This window comes from Channa argus, chromosome 16 (genome assembly GCF_033026475.1).
Source record: "Channa argus isolate prfri chromosome 16, Channa argus male v1.0, whole genome shotgun sequence".
In the NCBI taxonomy this organism is placed as follows: Eukaryota; Metazoa; Chordata; class Actinopteri; order Anabantiformes; family Channidae; genus Channa; species Channa argus.
Genome location: NC_090212.1, coordinates 20,282,860 through 20,303,305, shown reverse-complemented (window position 1 = coordinate 20,303,305; position 20,446 = coordinate 20,282,860). Strand labels below are relative to the sequence as shown.

The 20,446-nt window shown below is 39.4% G+C and overlaps 2 protein-coding genes across 3 annotated transcripts; one reads left to right on the top strand and one right to left on the bottom strand.

The window, feature by feature from the left end:
* The first annotated feature begins 69 nt into the window (after window positions 1-69).
* On the top strand, window positions 70-9,091 carry LOC137101738 (tumor necrosis factor alpha-induced protein 2-like). Of its 2 annotated transcripts, none has more exons than XM_067480509.1 (11): window positions 70-2,848; window positions 3,953-4,433; window positions 5,037-5,154; window positions 5,487-5,591; window positions 5,742-5,842; window positions 5,928-6,029; window positions 7,975-8,095; window positions 8,185-8,286; window positions 8,375-8,530; window positions 8,633-8,748; window positions 8,847-9,091. In XM_067480509.1, exons 1-11 carry the CDS (start codon window positions 2,734-2,736, stop codon window positions 8,983-8,985), a joined length of 1,656 nt encoding a protein of 551 aa, XP_067336610.1. In that variant the 5' UTR covers window positions 70-2,733; the 3' UTR covers window positions 8,986-9,091. The 2 variants fall into 2 exon arrangements, with proteins under 2 accessions (XP_067336610.1, XP_067336611.1); XM_067480510.1 differs by lacking the exon at window positions 70-2,848 and adding an exon at window positions 2,866-3,612.
* Window positions 4,488-18,745, bottom strand: LOC137101737 (tumor necrosis factor alpha-induced protein 2-like). The gene is made up of 13 exons (XM_067480508.1): window positions 18,593-18,745; window positions 16,717-16,842; window positions 15,582-16,233; window positions 14,570-14,681; window positions 14,062-14,184; window positions 13,766-13,860; window positions 13,577-13,669; window positions 13,362-13,488; window positions 12,831-12,950; window positions 12,515-12,670; window positions 12,025-12,146; window positions 11,454-11,592; window positions 4,488-7,335 (listed from the first exon to the last, which is right to left on the bottom strand). Exons 2-13 carry the CDS (start codon window positions 16,808-16,810, stop codon window positions 7,243-7,245), a joined length of 1,926 nt encoding a protein of 641 aa, XP_067336609.1. The 5' UTR covers window positions 16,811-16,842; window positions 18,593-18,745; the 3' UTR covers window positions 4,488-7,242.
* Window positions 18,746-20,446: the final 1,701 nt, after the last annotated feature.

Genomic DNA, 20,446 nt, shown 5'->3' with positions numbered 1-20,446 from the left:
ACAAATCTACCTTTACTGTTAAGATTTATTGCTGAATTATACTTGAAACTCTTTTCAAGCTCTGCATTAAATCAGGGTACGAGTCTGGGTTCACTTCTAAACTTCTTCCATTCCCCTGAAACCAGAGTGGCCATGTGCTCTTTGTTGACCCGTGGCCTTCATCGAGTGCGCTGACCTAAAAAGGAGTCCGGTCTACGGATGATCGACCAGTTTGTACCGAGTGGATGTTGAGCTAACGGCGAGTTAACCAGCAACGTCGTTAATAACACGGATCTTGTCGTGTCTGATGAAAACGTTGGGTTTAAGTCACTTGGGTTTTAGTGGTACTTTGTCACGTCAGGTTTTACAGTTTAAACATTTGCATTGCATGACGGGAACGAATGCGGCATTTGAAGGATCCTTTAAAATTGGGCATCTTTGCCAATTTTTCAATGCAGCCTTCAAATGATGCAGCCCCTGAATTTAGACAGAGCTACTGTGTGATGGTTCACTGGTGTCGGCTCCCTCTGCAAACCATGTGATAAACTGTTATTGTTGTATTCTTCTATGCTGTATTTGGGTGAACAGGGAACATAAAGCCCTTTTTTTATTCTTTTCTTTTTCTGAACGCAAGTTATTAAATTTTGTGATTCAATAAAATTGTGTTTCTGTGTTCGTTCATTGGACAACTAGTAACCACCACCAGATGGAGATTCATAACATGACCCAAAATGCTTAATTTGATGCTTATCTCAGACAGGGGCAGTTCAAAGGGGTGGGGGGTGCCAATGTTTTGGGTCGGTCATTTTTGCCAGCAACCACGGCGGCAGCCCCTGACATTTTCATCAAATCTTAAGAAGTTCTTAAAATAACCCCAAACTGATTATGGGGCGGGGCCTAAATTCTGATTGGCCACCCCAGGTGTCACCCCTAGCAGAGTGAAAAGGTGAAAACTGAGCCAACCTGAAACTGAAATCAATAGTTGTAGATTCATTTTCATAACACTCTTCCTGTTCAGAGACATGGGGGCTGGAGCCTATGCAGATTCTAAAAAGACCTCAGTGAAAAGGTAAATGCTGCCCCAAATAATAATTATTCTAAATAATGAAAAGTGAATAATATGTATTTATTATGAAAATGCAAGGTGTATGATTATGTTTTGTCACAGCCAAACTATCCCTGCAAGAGTTGGATTTGTACATCTCGCCAATTGTTCGTTATTATTTGTTTATGAATATTTAGAGTCACAATGAGCAAACACTTAATGCAGCACATTTTTATCAATATTTTATTATATCCCAAAAAAGGTTTTAAAACTTTTATATTTAAAACTTTTTAGAATAATTCACATGGCTGCTCATGGGTTTCAGCCTTAATAATATTATTTATAATTGTCGTCATAACAGGAAAACCCGAAAGCGCAGTCTTTAAAATCTTGCAGTGTAAATAGAAACCAACACATTCTGTTTGTAGAGTCTGAATTTTGCTCTTTTGTCGCATCAAAGTGCAACATATATTTGCATTATTTGTTTTGTCACTACTGCAAAAACTGCACTGAAGAGATTAAACACGCTGCAGTTTTTGAGGTCATTGAAATTGTTCGTATGTGTGTATTTTTTAATATTTTGGGATATTTTGCTCACTGTTGGCTTTGCACGAAAGACTGGTGATAGTTTAGTTTTAGTGATTGCAAACACTCAGACTTGTTAAATTTTAGTTTACGTGCTTTTTGTAAACTGAAGTTCAATGTTTGAATTGATAAAGACAGTGTTTCTCCTTTGTTACAGGTTGTCAGTGGGATGGTTTTGGTATCGGGTTCTTGTTCTATTCTTATTTATTAATTCAATGTTCCCACCGTTACAGTACAAATCTACATTTGCAGAGTGAAAAGGTGGCACAGCTCCTGCTGTAGAAGGTTTAGCACAAGGAAAACTGAGCCAACCTGAAACTGAAAATAGTTATAGATTCATTTTCCTAACACGCTTCCTGTTCAGAGACATGGGGGCTGGAGCCTATGCAGATTCTAAAAAGACCTCATTTTAATAAGCTAATTTTCACACCCTATTTCAAATAAGCAAAACCAAAACCTCATAAGGAACTTTAAGCATCCGTCTGTCCTTTGTTGGAGTAACTTTATATGTGTGTTGGTTTTTTTATGAAAGATGTTTGGAAAATACCTCAGGTTCTATCAGAAAGTCAGAAATCTGACACTGAATTTGTCGAGCAAACATAGTTTTCCCGAATGACCTTGAGATACTATTTGTTGTTGCTGCTAATCTGCTAATCTCAATGTCAGGCCTGAGGGCCAAAGAAACCGAGGTAACTTCCTCAAAATCTCTCTCTATCCATGATAAAATTGGGGAAAAGGATTTTCTAAATTACATTTTCTTGTTGTTAAAAGGGGGAATTGTTTTTCTCGTATTTCACTTACGTTACAGTTTCACAAATAAAAGATAATACCTTCAAAATAACTTCAAAAAAATAGACGTTTTTTATTTTCATCACGTCTCTTTGAAAGAGTCTAAAAGAACCTGAGTTCATAAAGACATTTCTGCATGATATCCAGGGCTGTTAGTGGGAGTTAGATGGCAGCAGCTCTTACTGTGCTGCCTGGCCTGGAATCAGCTCTACATGGAAACTGAAAGTAAAATCGGGAGCGATGCTGAGGGAGAATCCCATTATTAAAAAATCTGATGACTCACTCTTGAAAATACACCCATCAGAAGGGGCATATATTGGCTCGAGGTGGAAGCAATGCAGTCATCACCTTTGCTGAAGATGAGAAAGATGCAGAGACTTAAAGGCAGGATCCTAAACCAGAGGAATGAAAGCAACACACCTTTATTAGAGAACAACAACATCCAGGATGGTAAGGGTGTGTTATTGCTGTGTGTTTGTGTGCTTCATCGGCCTGGTTTAAAAGCACTGGTGAGCTGCATTTTATGTTGACTACCTGAATGTCACGATTCTTCATACGAATACAGCAAGTTAACGGTAACTAAATGTTTTTCTTCTAAATCTTAAATGTGCAAAATAACCACTGCAAATAACAGAAAGACACTGGTTGAACAGAAGAGGCAGAAATCCAAAGCAGAATCCGTCCTCTTGCCTGGATTCATCTTCTGTGCATTTCCTTTCAAGTCTGGCTGATTGCTGAAAAGCTGTGATTTTGCTAACCGGCTGCTATCAGGGGATTCCCGATGACAAACGTGCAACTTCCCCTTCAAATCCTTCCAAATATCTAACATGTCTATTGTTGAGCTTAAGCCTCCAATCGTATTTCGGTATGAGCCAACTGTACCACGCTGATGTTTCAACGCGTTATTGAATTCATGCGTCTCACTTTTCATTTGTTTATTCATGTCTCCCAGCACTTTTCCTGCACCCATTTTCTGCCACTCCTACTTGCCCTGTAATTACCCCTGCCTTCCCCACTGTTCCCAGTCACATGACTTTCTCCCACTCCCTGCTTCTTAGCTACCTGCTCTGAGACTTGTAAGTGGTTTTACTTTACATGCAAGCCTCCGAGCCAAGCAAAATCACAGTGTTAATTATAGTAGCAGAAAAGTGATGTACCTGATCTGCACAACCCCGATCTTCCACTTTCTGATACTCTGAACACACCTGAGCCAGGTAATAAAACGTGCAAGGATTGTTGGAAAGCAAGCAGGGCTGCAGCTCTGAGGACCGGAGTTTGTCACTCCTGCACTAGAATTATGTCACAGTTGCAACCTGGCAAATAGTGGAATGGACTTTTATGTTGTTGTTTTTTTAAATATCGATGCCAGTAGATGTCTCAGATGAGCTATTTGGATATTTTGGAAAGTCGGGGACAAATGCAAAATCAGATGTTGCTATTGTAAAAATCTGCCTCTGTCTGCTTCATTGAGTATAGCATTGGTCATACTTCACATGTGTAATTCATTTTGCTATGCTTGAAACTTAATGTTTAAAATATTCTTTTTTTTTATAGCATATGACCAGGAAGTAAGCAGGTATATCAACCCCTTGGATCAGAACATCTTGAACATTCGCACAGAGCAGTGTCTGCAGCCTGAGGAAGTCAGCCTTCAGAAACTAGCTGAACTTCTTGAAGTGGCCCCTGGTGCCATCTCCACCACCTATCAAGATGGATGTTGTTCCTCTATGCGACCAGGACACCAAAACCTGAGAGGTTATGTTTGCGTCATGGAAACATTTGTGTCTCAGCGCTTCCAAGAGCTACCAACAGATCCGGCCCAGGACCTCAACCGAGACCTTAAGAAGATGCAGGACACTGTTCTCCGTGGGATCATGAAGCTTGGACCCAGGCTGGAGCCTCTTGGGCTGGTGGGATGTTTGATTGGCTGCTACCACCGTCACACGGTTGACCACCTACATAAACTGCTCCAGAATATCAACTCGTCCAAGAATATCTTTTTACTGATGAAATGGAGCCAACAACAATATCTGAGGTATTTACACTGATCAGCCACTTTATTAGGTACCTCTGTACAATCCACTACAGCAGCTGTGCCATGATTTCCACTTTTACAACGTTTTTAAGTTCAAACTGTCAGAAAGGTGAAATCGCATTAAAGTGCATTAAATTAAGAGCTAGTTCTAAGGTTTTGGCCAAAACATGCTGACAAGGACCAGCAGGCAAAAATTGTATTTGCGTTTTTTAAATATTTTTTTGCCATATTAAGGAAGTAATGCCCCACAAAATCGGGCCAATACCTCAGAGACCAGACGTGTAAAATGAGAGTTGTAAACGGTTCAGTACAAAGCATTTGACGCAGTTAATAACGAAGATTTCTGTTTATTCAAAACCTGTGTGAAACCTCACTGACAGGAGTGTAAGGGTCATGTGACACAACTGTGCTTTGAGTGCATCATCCCCAGAGCATGAACATTGTTTTTATATTAATTACATCATTAATTCATCGGACACTAAAGTAAAGTTATTGTCTGAGAACATTACCAATAAAATCGGGATTTTGTTTTTTTTTTTTTATTTCAGAGGTGAAAGGTGACATTGTTCATTTCTGATGTTGGTATTTGTGGTACTTTCCCAGTCAGGAACTTCTTGGTCACCCTTACCTTCAAAAAATGGAGCCCATCCAAAAAGTTGACCTCGTGCTGTTGACAGAATGGGTAGAAAAGGCAAAGGACAAACTGATGAAAAATGTGAAGGTACTAAAACAAACACTTTGCTTCACAAGCCACGAGGAAGTGCAAGTGCGAAATGACATAGTTTTGTGTTGGGTGTGACTTGGTATATCACTGAATGTGCTGCTGAACTCTATCACATTATTCTGAGGGTTTTATGTCAGAGTCATAAAAACACCCTTAAGATAACAGCGAGTCTACAAATAAATCATAAAGTTAAATCAGCAACACTATGACGCTCTGATTAATCCCACAGTGTGTAGTGAGGATTCACTGCTGGGCTTTTTATTGGTTTTAACTGTTTCTGTTTGCAGAAAAGCTGACATGTCCTTGTCATTGTCTGTTTATGTCCACAGAACGAGGTCAGAGACTCCCTAGAGAACATCTTGCAGAATGAGAGAACCCATGATCGTTGTGATAGCGACGAAGCTTACGTTCGACTTTATGTGGACGCAATCCAGGTATTTTTTTTTTTTTTTTTTACTGTGAGAGAAAACACGAGGAAATAGTCTGTTTAATTTGCCTCTGTGTTTTTTTGCTTACATTCTTCTATTCATGACCTTCAAAAATCATTTTGATTCAGTCATGTTAGTAATTTGTCCCTCTTTCAGTGCATTGATGCCTTCCCCAAAGAAGCACAAAAAGTCAGCTCAAAACTTTCTGATTATGTCCAGGAAGTTTGTTTCCAGGAGCTGCTGGTGTTTGTGAGGAGGTGGGAGCACTTTAAGATTTGGATATGATGATCCAACCGTGCACGTGTGACCTTGCTTTGACTGCATGTTCTCTTTGATTTGCAGCTACACCTCTGAGCAGACTCGGATTCTGCAGGGAAAAGCAAAAATGGATGAACCACAAACAATACACTTCTTCAAGACTTTGAAAACTTGTAGAGAACTCAAGTGAGTATTTGAGCGCTAGTGTCTGTTTGCCAATTAGTTTAGTTCAATTCAACCATGTCATTGAATCTTAAATCTGATTTTATTAACACAATAATGCAGAGCACAACCAGTCGAAACACACTAGTCACATGCAGCTAAGTGAAAAAGTTTGCATTTGTTAATGTTGAAATGGGAAAACAAGTAAATTAAACAATGTTAAAAAGGTTGTTTTCCCCCCATTAACTTAATGTTCAATGCACAGTCAGCCAGTACCAATGTTCCTACAACATCATTAAACGCATCAAAATCGTTCATGAAGTTGATAAAAATTGCAAAAGTTTGCATAAACCAGCTAATTATCCTTTATACCCAAATCCGGTGTCTGATCTTTAAACTAACACTTAATGCTTGAGTGGCACCAGATGTGTTAAATTAAGAGTTACGTTTGTGTAAATCTCCAGGCCATGTCTCACGCAGCTTGCTAAGAGCAGCAATTACAATGGGATCAGGAAAATCCTTTTTAGAACACCTGAATATGAAATTAGTAAACCATCATACAGCTGAAGGAAAGATATAAAATCATTTTAGAAGCATTTAAAGGATAATGTGTGTGAAGAATGTAATCCAGAAAAGAACAAAGCAAAGGTTTTACCATGGTCTTCAGAGTCGGGACCTAAATATCTTTGCAAAGCTGAGGATAGATGACATTATCATCAGTGACATCATTTTGATTATTTGATCATTACTTGAATTCCCTGAACACTGTTGTTACTTTTAATGAAGAAGAAACATTTGTACCAGAATAATGTGCATAAAATGTCATAATTCTAAAAGAGAACTAAGAGAACACAACTACAAACCTGGAGGGGGAGTGAAAACACTGGAGAAAAATCTTAACCCAAAGAAACCTAAAATGCTAAATGAAAACACTGAACAGAAATCCACAAGGTTAACAAAGGAAACTCACAAGCACAAACAAAACCCACAAGGTTTAACTTTAACAAAGAACTTAAAAAAAAAAGACTTTAGCACCAGAAATGTAGAGGCAGGAATAATAAACTAGACAAAACACAAGTACAGGGGTTACTGGGAAAGCACACAGTGAGAAAAGAGCAACTAGGAGACGGGGAGAAAAATAAACCAAACCTCCGTCCAAAACCACACAGAGGAGACGGAGTCCAGGAAACCAGTCCAGATTTCAAGAAACATTCAGGCTTTACCGAAAGTCTGGAGTCTACTGTGGGGTTGGTGGGGTTGGTGGGGACAACAGTGAGGACAACAGCCGTGACCACATGGATCTGGCAGGGGAGTGAAGGGCAGACTGAACCTAAATAGAGGAGGGAACAGGTGCAAACAATGAGGGACCACGAGGGTAAAGCTGGGCAAAAGAAACCAGGCACAGGAAGTAAGGAGAAGAGGCCACAAAATAAAAGTCCAAAACCAGGAAGTGCACTGTGACCATGACAGCTTTACTCTTTTTGCTATTTTAAGGAGGATGCAAAGTTTTGCTCTGAACTGTAATGTACACAATGTAAATGTAAAAGTATTCAGGTCCAGTAAATACTAATGGCACTGCAAAATATATGTACTTAATTATATTATTATTGTAATTATATTGTAATTATATTATTATTGTAATTATATTGTAATTATATTATTATTGTAATTATATTGTAATTATATTATTATTGTAATTATATTGTAATTATATTATTATTGCTAATGCATTTTCACTTTTCTTGATGGTTAATTTGAAGTAAATGTTACCAATTTATAAAAGACTACAACAAAAAAATTAATTCGATAATGGATTCACGTTCTGATTATTAATCAGTTGTAATTAGTTAGGTAGGAGTTTGAAGCAACATAAATGAAGTACTATGGTAAAGGAATGACGTACAATAAGAAAATTAAATGAAGATGATCGTGATGTATTTGATATGATGTTTATGATATTTCTTCTCAGGCGACATGTCCAGACCAAAGGGAGTGGAACTTCCCTTTGTGGCGAATGTGTGACAGTGCTTGAAAACATGGAGGATTTCACTATGAAACTTCTCCTGGACATGTTAGCTGACATCACAGAGGTATCGGTACAGTTTCAGAATGGCTTCATAGTACACTCAACTGTGTTTTCTTGTGTTTAAAAAACCTGAACGCAATTTCTGTCCTGCAGACCCACTTTAAAAAGTTCTTCCCATCGGACAACAGATGGCTCCTGTTCGGTGCAGTGGAGAAACATTTTCCGAAGCTGTGCTACGGTGTCGACGAACAGATGGTAAGGAAATACTCCCCCTCTTGTCAACTTTTCTATATATTTCATCCATATATTGTTTCAAATTAAACTGTCTCTTTGTGTTATTCAGAGAGTGATGGATGAGGCCTACAAAGTCATTGTTTGTATTTACATCCAACATCTGATCAAAACCAAAAGGAGCAAACTGGAGAAGTGCTGGGGTCCTAATGTTGGGAAAACAATCACTGAAGATGCTGAGGAACTTCACAAGTTCATCTCAGGCCTGGTGAGCTTGTTGGTATCACTAATTACAAACGGAACACGGATTAGGTCTTCAAATGACATCATCAACATTAACTTCTGACCTTTACGTGCTGTGCTTCATCAGGCTCCTGGAATCCAAAAGTGGAGCCTGCTGAGCATCAGGGAGCTGTTAGACTGCAGGTGCCCCGAGGCACAGAAGGTCATAGCTGTCGACGTCCGGACCTTATGTCTCACGCTGAGGTATGTCAGGACATTTCTGCTCTGTCGATGTTTTACAATCAGTGGTGGCTGTGACGAGAGCTGCGTCTTACTAACGCGTTGTTTGCCTTCAACTGCAGTGAGGATGTGGACCTCCTGCCCGCTCTGCTGCGATGGAAGGGTCTTTCTAAATGGGAAGTTATGGAGATGCTGGACATTGTTGCTCATCACAGCAGCTCCAGATCTGGATCCTGGTACTTGTGTCTCATCTGCTGTTGAGAGCTGATTGTGGGTTGAGTTTGACATTTTGTCGAGTTCTCTGATTGGCCGAGCCCAGTTGAACCCGATTTAACTTGGACGCAGATGTAGATTAAGAGGAGAAGAAGTTACAGGAGGCGGTAAATAATCTTGGACACAAGTGATGCTGTCATTTGAGAAAAGGTAACTGCACTATTAATATCTCATTTTAATGTGAATATCTTTCAGAACCATTGCAAATTTGACTTTCAGGACATCTATGCACTGATAACTGATAAGTGAAATTGTTTATATGTACAAGTAATATTTTAGATGATGTTCCAAAAAAGAGCAATAATCATTATTAAGCTCTGTCAGGTGATCAAAACACTGCAAACAATAAGAAACAATCCAAAAGTTAATAAATCCCAGATAAACTGCCTGATTCTTTTTGTCAGTGAGCATTTTAATATATTGTTATTTTATATATTTATTTATAGGCTAAAGCTCAGCAATCATACTGTAAGAATTAGAGAAATCAAATGTCACTGTTAAATAATTCTTCCGTTTTTTTTACATATGCACTTCTGAATTATACTTGAATGACAGTAACCATGCTCAAACCAGTTGAACTGCACTTTTTAATTCATCTACTCGGCAGGAATCTGCCTCAAAATTACGATATAGATTTGGGTTTCACTTTGCATGGATTTACTGGTTTTAATCGCCTCTTTTTTCCCCGAACTGTTTTAATATTTGCTGTATTCTTCTGTGGGGACTCTTCTGTCATAAATAAACTTCAATGTGAGCCAGTGAAATTATGTGTTTGTTGGCTGCGTGTTCATTCTATCACAAGTTAATGCTACCAGATGAAGATTAACAACAACCCTAAGAAAACAATTGATGGGTTTTAGAAAACCAGTCCAACACAGTGCTCAAGGTCCTGAGGTAAATTACAAAAATTCAAATGAATACATTAATTTACATGAAACATCTCGATCGGCCTGGTCATTCCTGGAACAAAGAGGCTTTATTGAGCCTCACTCCCCCACACTCCATAGGGAAGGGAAGTATATGTAGCAAAGGCCCCCCCCTTCCTGAGAACGTCCTTCCTCTGAGAACAGTATGCAAAGACAAACAGATGCACTGGCCGTATTTGCAGCAACCCTCTGTTTCTTCAGTTCCTCTTAAGTGTACACGTGGTGAACATGTTCAAACGAACCGCGTTAAAAATTAACACGTTGGCTTTGTCATTTGTGAGCGTGCGGATGTTTAGCTCAGAGCACCACGATGTGCAAGTGTTGGCTGGAGACTTTTAGCCCTGCTCACTTTGTTTCGGTGGGATACGGTTTTAGGCCTGCAGGCCGGTCACAGGTGTAGCTGGAGGCCTTATATTTCTTGGTTTGCCCGTCCGTAAGGCCCATTCTTGCAATGCAGTAGCTCGGTATCGCCCATCCCGTTCTCATTTCCCAAGGGTTAAAAAAGCGCCGCTCCGTACAGACCCCTCTGGGTTAAATGCTGACGCCACCTGTTCGTGTTGGTTTGGTGATTGACGCTCAGAGTTTTCACTGTCTTTAATTGGAAACCTGCGCATATGAGTAGTTGATGCTTAAGTCAATGGTGTAAAATATCAAGAGAAAAAGTCTCATCAGGAGCTGGACAGGGTGGTGTATGGGACAAGACACAGTGGGCTTTGCCTCTAGTGCGAGACATTGTGCGCTTCATGGACGATTGTTTCACAACGTGGTGTTTGAACATTTAATGTACATTCTAGTGTAAATAAGTTTTTCTGCCTAATCCTAATGTACTTTCTTCCCTCATTCCTGTGGCGTCATTTTAGGTTTTCTGCACAAACATGATATTGTTATGTTTAGGTGTGAAAAAAAAAAAGAAAAAAGGATGCATTCAGGAAAATCTTTGAATGAACTGGGATAAATTACCAACGTACAAACAAATACAGTCCGTTTAGTGTCCAAAGCTCTAAACTCCCCCGTCTCTGCCTTTACAGTATGTCACAGTCCCTCCTGCTTCTTTCAAGGTGCCAGACCAAACTATTTTTATGGGCTTATTGATTCTGTCCCAGACAAAACAAGATTTCTTTGTCGCTAAGGATACAATCATGTTTAATGTAACACATATTCATACAGTGCATTTAGTTCTGTAACTTGTGAACACTATAAATACAATAAATCTTTATAAAGAAACTCAGCAAAACTCTTTCATTAAGTTTGTTTAAATTTTATATATCTACAGTACATTATGGTTTCATTTATTTATAAATATACCTATTAAACGTGGAAGCAAGAAATGCAACTTTTTTATGTTTCAAATACTGACCTGCCCTTTTTTTCCCTGAAATGCAAAAACGAAATGAGTAGATTACACAAATATGACCAATTAGTTTTAGGAATGAAAAGCCCCGTATTTATTTTGACTAGACTGAGAACTGAACTGTCAGCCAACATGTTTAACAGTTGTATGAAGATCACCAGGATCCCGTTTCACCTGACCTGAACTTTGGAAAAAAATGGCCGAGCTCCAGTGACCTTGATTTCCCTCAGAGTGGCTGAAAGAGTCTCTTTGACCAGTTTCCGGTCAGCTTTGGAGAGGTTGGTCTTGAGCTTTAGCAGGGCTGAAACGTGTTTTAAACTGTGGGTCACAGAAAGTCAAGGTTAACAAACAACATTTATTTACGTAACACATCATTTTTTATTATGTATTATACAATCTTAAAGACATTTTCTGACTTTAAATGTGCCAAATTAACAAATCCTATAATATAGTTTAAGCAGAAAGTAGCAAGTTTAGGCAGAAAACGTCTTACTGCCTATTTGCTCCTTATTACATATTTACTTAGGTGCACTTTGCCACGTCCTTAGACTGACTATCTTCTGGCTTCAACCAGCTCACTGAATATTACTCTACTGCACGGAAACATCTGAAAACATGTGAGATGTTGTCCTTCGGTTGTCCCTGAAATCGGGGTGTGCTTTTCCTTCCCCTCATGCAATGTAAACATCACCACTGTCTTCCTTCCTCATTAGGCCTGATAAGCTTAAAACAACTGCATGTAGAGGATACCTGAGATCAGGAAATGTGCTCCCTAGTGATGCCACCTCCATCTGTATCGCTGGCAGTTCCTGGAGTGTTAACACCTCAGCAATTTGTATCAGGATGTCCTTCAGCCACACTTCCTTGGATCCCTGTGAAGTCAGAGCCTTTACGTCACTTGACTTTCCCGAAACAGTCGTCTAACATGCTGATTTTATCTTTAGGGGTGATTGCCGTGTTGAGTTTTTACGCCGGATTTCCACAGCCCATTTCTAATGAATCCGTTCTAGCAAAAATAGGGGGCAAATTTTTTCCTGTAGCTTCGATATCCCTCACATCACTGTCCTAAGATAAAAATCCATTTGTTCATGCATTTTACTGATGGTACTTCACTGATTCTTTGTAGGCTGCATTTGCCTTCATTATCTTAAAGAAATGTTTACAATCTCCATGGCAACTTTAGTCAACATAAGTTAATTTACATTTACATTTAGTCATTTACCCTGATTCACATTCTTACCATTGTGCTGAATATATTGTGCAAACTATTTGCATTGTCCTTCACCACCATGCAGGCCTGGTGCTGTTGATGCGTCTTCTTCAACTTGACCTTCCCCTTCAGGAGCCTCCTTACATATTCCACTGTCACGTCCTGATGGAACTGACCAATCAGCTCCTGAAATTAATCCAATCACCTCATCAGTTCTTCAGGCAGAATATAACCTACAAGTTCTTGAGACTTGTTATACGCATGTGTCAAATAAGACTTATCAGTGTGCTGCTGTGACAATTTCTCACAGTGTGTAGAGTGTGTTTCGTGCTTTTGGGCCATGTACCTGGTGACAGGATTCAGTCGAACCCTTAAGATCCTGAATCTCTGCTTTGATGCTGAACAGCAGATTCTCAAACACGGGCTTTTTCAGCCAGTCATCAGTTCCCAGTTTGTGATACTGTGGCTGAAGAAGCAGTAACAAACACGATATTTAACACTGTGACACAAGGCAACAAAAATAAACCCCTGAATATTTCTGCAAATGTGAAAAATGGCTCCTGTTGTGTTGCTGTTGTGTCCTGTTGTCTTTATGGAACAATTTGCTCTTCACAGTGTTTATAGCTACAGCAATAAACCTCAGTAAATATGTTCGGTGAAAGAACATGTCACCCGGTGCAACAATGATGTTGATGTGTTGTTGATCGTTTTAATGAAGATTTTAATGATGATTCAGAGGAATTGAATATATCAGGCAATACTTGTAAAACAAATGCATTTCTGGTTTGTTTTTAGCTACGCTTTATCCATTTTATGACAATTTATCACAAAATTCTTAGAAACAAATGTGTCATCTGTTTGTTATTAATAACTTTACCTTGAGGACCTCATGCACAGGCTTTATTAAATATGTGTGGGCAGATTGTTTCATGTCAGTTAGGACACTCAAACAGTCTTCCTGCACATCGTCTGGGAACAAATAGCGGTTCTTAGTCAGGACATCGCTGCAGATAAACAACAAATCTTATTAGCTCTTAGCGAAACAGCATGATTGAATATTAATCAGAATTTCAAGCAAGATCCGACACCTACCTGAACTGTTCAACACAACCGAGGTTCGCCTTGACGTACGCCTTGCTGTTTGCGCTGTTTTGCCTAATTATGTTGTCTTGAAAGTCCCTGAACCTGCAGGAGTTTGTGTTTGCATGAATTTCCACTTCCACTTCATCTCTTACTACAAAACAAAAACCCCCTTTTTCAGAAGATCATGAGCCCCGTTACCTCTGCATAAAAACATTGAGTTCGCGTGTTAGGCTCTGGGCCTTGTGCCGGTCTCCCACCACTTTCTCAGCTCCAGTCACCATGCCGTTGATAACCTAAAAACAGATGAACGACAGCACTAAAAAATGTGCCCAACTACGTCCGCTTTGAAAACTACGATCTGATCCGACAGTGGATGAGTTTTCATGAATAACAGTAAACAAGAAATCACTGTGTTCCTTCGTGGTTAACCTCTACCTCAAAGCTGGACTGTTTTTCTTGTGCATCAACTCATTAACAAACGTTTGATAGTGTACCTGAATGCAGTCGTAGGCCACAGGACTAATGTAGCAGCCATCCTCCTTTTTTGCTTCATCTCCATTATTCCACCTGTTCTCTGCTTCTTCCAGGATCTGATATATGTAAGTCATCAACTCACTCTGTGCATGAAACAAGATGCCTCTGCTGATTAAAATGTACACTCACACACATTATGCAGCATTTTCTGTGCAACACATTCAATTACATGTCTTATAATATAATGATACTTATACTATATTCTAAAAGTGCACCAGTGACCCTACACCTCACAAAACCGAAAATGGCATCACTGATTTTGTTTAGAGCCTTGAAAATACACAGGTTTTGTTATTTAAAATGAACGGTGCCTTGATGTTGGTGCAGAGTAGGTCAAGAGGGCTCGTTCCAATTTCAGAATAAATTAAATGATGTGTCTATGAATATAAAAGCCATCAAACCCAACCACACAATACATCAAAGTCTAAACAACACATGAAAAAACCAAAACCTAGATACTCTGGTTACCTGTCTTTTGCTCAGATACTGTTCCTCCAGAGGTTCCAGTAACTCTTTAGGCAGCAGCTTCTCCAAACCTTCAGTATCAATATGGCCGGCCAGCTGTGGCTTTTTAAAGATTCTGGCAAACCGAGCAGAAATCAGACTTTCATTAACACTTAAACTCCAGAAAATTATTCCATGTGACTTTTGCAATTAAAGTAAAGATCATGGTAGTAAATATGCATCTTCAATCTGTAGATACTTAGTGTGGTCTGGAAGTGATGTTTAACAATTTCATTTTAGTTGGTTTCCTATGTCCTTGAATTTCAAGGCGGTTGCAACCAACTATTACAAACTGTTAGATCAAGTGCTTCTGGTGTTCAATAGATTTTTATAGTTTATGTTTTAGTTACAAAACTTTAGGGCAAAAACATTTAGGCAAAGTGAACTGTCCACTGATTCTACTCCTACGACCCCATTTGACATCAAAGTGGTGCTTCCTCATTTATTTGACAGATTTCACAATAATAAAAAGGCGGATCATGAGTAATTATGTAACACTGTCACGGTCTTTGTCTCAAAGCAATGGAATGGAAAAGCATGTCTGACTCAGCTCAAGTTCTTGCCCAACCGTGGCAAAAGGCTGAGAAAGCAGCACTAAAAACATTCGTTTTCATTCGATGGATACCCTGAATAGCCAAATCAAATCTCATTAATGATTTGTATGTGAAAAATAAGAGTGGACCATAGTCAGTGAACAAGCACGCTAACCAACACTTTGTTATTAAGGACCAAAGTGTTGATCAGATGGACCTTCTGAGCTGATGGGGGGAGCTAATGCGAAGGCCACATGGTCTAAGAAATGACTGGGAGTTATCCTCGGAGGATTACGAATCGAGATGGTGGAAGAACTAGACACATTTTAGAAATACTCTGTTTCAAGTTAAAGTCCTGCTTGTTACTTCAATAAAAAGGTGTAAGTTCAAGTGCCACCACATGCGGCTGAGTGGCCTAAACATCAGCAGATCTCACGACTTACTCTGGATAGTACTCATTCACCCAGCGCAGGACAAACGTGCAGTCCTTATCCTCTAAACTGGCGTCTGTGATCTTTCTTGTGAGTCTTGTGCTGAAGGTTTGGTGGTACATCCTTGCATAGAAATTACAGATGTCCATCTGTGGTGGGTAGCAGCTCTTTATCCCCTGTACAACCCACATCAGATCTGCTATCAGCTGCTTGGCCATATTGTGGACGTCTTCCTGGATGAACGACTGATCCACCTGGTCAGCAGAGGGTGTCAAGATATTGTCCATTCGTCCCTCCACCAGGCTGCGAAGCATCGAGTCATGGAGTTTCTTCCAGCCGCAGGGCCTCCAGGCTGGTGGTGTCCGACCTCTATGTGACCACAGCTGGTCCTGTTCCTCTTCCTGGTAAACAGCCTTAATAGCGGACATCAGGGTATCTGTGTTGACCTCTTCCGGTCTGAGAGACAGACTCTGCAGCAAAGTATGCAGTACAAGATCTTTCAGCTTGCTGCGATCTGCCGCAAGCTTTTCTATGGTTTCCTCATGTTGCTTAAGTGCCTTCGCATCTGTTTTGTCCCGGAACAGATGGTCCTCTTTCTCTATTAGTAGCTGGCTGGCCTCACATAAGTGGAGTTGCTCAAGATTTTGCTCAAACGTTGGGATCACTGAGGGAAAAAAAAGACGAGCATGAGTGTATTCCAACTGTGTGTTCATAGCAGAAAAATTGGGAAATTAGTATTATTTATTATGAGGTTATTAAGCAGCGAATTGCAAGATATGCAGTAGCTTTAATTTGCATTGGTAATAAATTACTTTCGCATTTCCAACTGACAAAATAACATAAAATAATATTTCATGCCATAACGTCATAAGATACAAGTAGTATGGCACATTTTTTTCTGTGACCTACTCAGGAATTTAAAATTGTCCTTCTACTGGTCTGTTGTACCTAAAACAATTATGATCATTTATCATTTCACTTATAATTAGATTAATTAACAACAAAACAAGGCAGAGAAGCAAAATGCTTATGAAATAATAAGGAACATTTCTAGAAGTGTTTCTTGAAAGCACATCGCAACCATCATAGCACACGATTATCCTAACATTAGCCGACGGTTAAAGGACTTGTAGGAACCACAACTAACCGTTTGAAGGTTTTTCATCTTTCTTGCTTATGATTAACTTGTGAAAGAATTTTCCAGTGAAGCCGTCTGTTTCCATGCCGTCCATGAGACTCATTTTCCAACAGACTGAAAAAGGCGCTGATGCACCTACAGAGACGAAGAAGGTTGACTGTGAAAATCTAACACTGAAGGGTTTGCATTTCATTTTGTTAAGATAACTGTACCTACCATTTCAATGAGTTAAATTCATTAGCTTGTTAGCATTAACTGAATTAACAAGTGACACATCAGATGTGCAGTGTTATTGTCTGAGCTTTACTAATTTAGTTTTTAATGGTTGCTCATTTTTATTTCTTTTTTTACTGACTTCATTTTAAAAGTAGTCTGCAGTGGTGTTGTATGAGCCAACCGGGGTTTTCTCCGCGTTTGTTCTGTTTTGCGCCAATGACATCTTCCGTGACATCACATAACTGCGTAACTGCCTTTGAAGTTCTGCCTTTGAAGTTTGCCTAACCAGTCGTTAAGGAAACGATGTTGGTTTTCGCCAATGGGAGCTAACGGATGGATGTGGACCACAATGTTTCGGTGGAGCACGACAAGTTCGTAGTGGAAAGTTGAGTGTGTAGCTGCGGAGGTTCACGGTTTCTGACTGTGTTTCTTAATGTTCATTCTTAGTCATTGTGATGGAAAATCCCGTTTGATTAAATGATGGCATTTTACCCAGTTATAATGGCAACTTGTACACAGTGTACGTTTGAAGGAAGTTTGCAGAACTGCTCCAAGGTCAGTTACTGTCTAACAGCAGACCATCCCCCACTGACTCTGACCCAGAGTCCATGCTCATCCATCAAAGTGCTGGAAAGGGAAAAGGTTTCCATAGAAAGGAGAAAACGGGCGGGGGCCTTGGCCTGAGGGTGGAGAATGTTCTCCCCAGCAACAGAAGGTTCTAAAACTAATGTTTGATGTATGAAGTTTAGAACTGCATAGGATGGAGGCTTGAAACTGTTGATGAACTTCTCTCTTGCAAGATAATAAAACCCAAAAAGACGTCCTGATGTTGAAGCTTTGCCATGACACTCGTACAGTTTTTTGGACCACTGGTGTTATAAAATAACTATATTTTAAACAAAAATAAACCTGATAAGCTTAATGCTACTAGCATACTCAGGCTGGGTTAGGTTGCTCTAAATTGTTGTGTCACAGTGTCACATTTATGAATAAAGTCTAATGAACAGAATCTTTCAGGAATTAAAGGTGAAAGTGAAATGATAGCATTAGAAAATTAAACCATAATACAAAAGTTCTGTGTGTGTATCTACATAATATACAGCTGGAGGCATCCTCTTATTTTGAAAGGTCAGTAAACAAGAGCAAATCATTTACACAATATTTAATGCACATTCACCTAGTACAAATGTTTCTACATCAGAAATTAATTGAAGTACATTTTAATTCATGCATCAAGGGGATGCAACCTGAAGCTTTTCGAAACATTAAAAAAAGAAATCGTCATCATTTTACCGTTTTTTTTTTTAACCTCGGATAAATGTGCAAAATTATAAAGGTACTATTTGTGTTCACTTCAGTACCAATTAAGTGCAATTAGATGCCAAGTTTACACTAAATCTAACAAAATAATGATGCACATTCAGCTATCATCAGACTCTTCTCTGGAAAGCCTGGAGATGTTTGTCTGTGAAAGTCTAAGTAGGTCAGTTTTAGGACCAGCCCATCTGGCACCAACAGACTTGCTGCTACCATCCGAATGTCATCATTGTTGTTTATGACTAAATAAAAAAGCCTACATATATATGTATGTGTATATATGATACGGCGAAGAACAAACTGAGTAAAGAAGAAATGAAATCTGCTGAAAAACTCAGCAGCTGTTACTCACCCTGATTCCCCTCGCTGCTAAAAACTCTGAGTCACTGCAAAGCTTTTTAAAGCATCAACAGGCTCCTCCTGCTTAGATGCCAATGAAAATGATTCCTAGAGCCGGAATCCAAGTTTCACACTAGAGGTTGCTGAGCATTTCTCTTCTCTTGCTGTAAAGAGGAATATCCACGTCAGGGATTGGTCGAAAATGTGGGTGAAGATTTTTTTGCTTGTGCAGAAACCCTTTCTGACAGGATGCTGCTCTGATGGCCAGTCACATTTACATACCAGACATCATCTCCATTCCAGGAGAAGTTACTATTAACCATATCATGGTTTGGATCGATACACTCTTAGCTTAGGAAGTAGGACACAGACGGGAAGGGGCCGTTTTACAGCCACAGGAAAGAGCATAAATGTTTTTTGTGCTGCTCTGCATCGATGTAATTTCCTCCACCCTGTCTTACAGAGTGTTTACCATCAATTAGAGCTGGTTTCTGAAAACCGCTGCATCTGCAAAGCACGTGTTTGTTATTCCAAGCACACGAGCATCCAGATTGTGTAACCCTGCCCTCTTTCCCTTGCTGTTCCTTCTCCACGTATGAAAGAGAGGAGCCAAAGTTGGTTCGGTTTGCTCCTTTCTTTGCTATTCTTTCTTTTCTCTTTCCACTCGAGGCAGACGGCCGCCCACCGTGAGCATGGTTCCGCTGGAGGTTTCTTCCATTTAAGGTCGTCTTCCGGGGGGTTTTCTCAGGGGGAATTTGTTGGGTGTTGTATAATTCTCTAAGGTCCCTGACGTTAAAGTGCCTTAATATGATTTAAGTTGAATTGATTTGAATTTGCTCATTCGCTCTTTCTTAAATGTGAGAAAATCCTGCAGTACTAAGTGTAAACCTGGAATGTTGGCCAGATGTACTGTATGTATTAAAGTGATTTATGGCAGCACTTGGCTGTGGTTGGGGAACACTTGTGATTTTTCAATATCACTATCACAGCACTGTGTGCACTGTTGCCGCACTGTGATTTCTTTTAAACACAGATTCTCTAGATTACATCAGAAAAGAACTTTCTCCGACTGTGGCCCTCAGATTTTTGGGCGATGGCATTAGCTCGTTTCAGCTCAGTTGTGTTTATCAGTCAGCTGATGTTTTACAGGGGGATTCTCTGAAAGCGTTTTGTACAATCCCTGATTGCTGTTCCTGTACCGCACCGTGTTTCACTTCATTAAAGTACTTGAATTCCACTTCCAATTCCATCATCAAATTTAGATCACAACTTGACTTAACGTTGTAAAAGTTTGCCAAGTTAAGTACAGCCGTTTTTGCAAAGGATAACACGTTGGCTAATGCTAATCTTTACAAGTGCCTTGAATCTGAGTTTTAGCTCCAAAGAAACTTTCACATCTTTTTCTTCAATCAATTCTTAAACACACAGTAGATTTATGTCAGAGTTCATTCACGGCCCATTTTCTATTCAAATAATATAACACGACGTGGAAAAGTGCTTTTCTTAATAAAAATACACAGTTTGCATTTGTAAAATAGACTAGAAAAATGTGTATCTTGCATCACGGTGATGACTGATGACTATGTGCCGAAGGGAATTGATTTTATTCTAACGTGGAGCAAATACAAACAAATTACACAACAACATAAAACATGTACAAAAAAATAATTCAATAAATAATTCTGTAGATCAATATCAAATGATCATAAAATAAACATTTTACAACGTATATGTGTGGTAAACGTTTACAATTAACCATTGTTACATGCATTTTTTTTTCATTTCTGATCCAAGATCCGCCAACAAATTCCTACTATTTAAATACAATTTCTGCATCGTGTTTTTCACTGTAAATACTAAATATTTA

What these genes read in the sequence shown, in the direction of transcription:
- LOC137101738 (XM_067480509.1), top strand. Translation starts at nt 2,734, where the DNA reads ATGCAGTCATCACCTTTGCTGAAGATGAGAAAGATGCAGAGACTTAAA. An exon ending in AAAACTTGTAGAGAACTCAA is followed by an intron (nt 6,030 to 7,974) that starts GTGAGTATTTGA and finishes ATTTCTTCTCAG; the next exon opens with GCGACATGTCCAGACCAAAG. An exon ending in ACAAGTTCATCTCAGGCCTG is followed by an intron (nt 8,531 to 8,632) that starts GTGAGCTTGTTG and finishes GTGCTTCATCAG; the next exon opens with GCTCCTGGAATCCAAAAGTG.
- LOC137101737 (XM_067480508.1), bottom strand. Translation starts at nt 16,810, where the DNA reads ATGAGTCTCATGGACGGCATGGAAACAGACGGCTTCACTGGAAAATTC. An exon ending in TGGCCTACGACTGCATTCAG is followed by an intron (nt 13,861 to 14,061) that starts GTACACTATCAA and finishes ATCTGTTTTTAG; the next exon opens with GTTATCAACGGCATGGTGAC. An exon ending in CATTTTTTTCCAAAGTTCAG is followed by an intron (nt 7,336 to 11,453) that starts GTCAGGTGAAAC and finishes TCCTCTATTTAG; the next exon opens with GTTCAGTCTGCCCTTCACTC.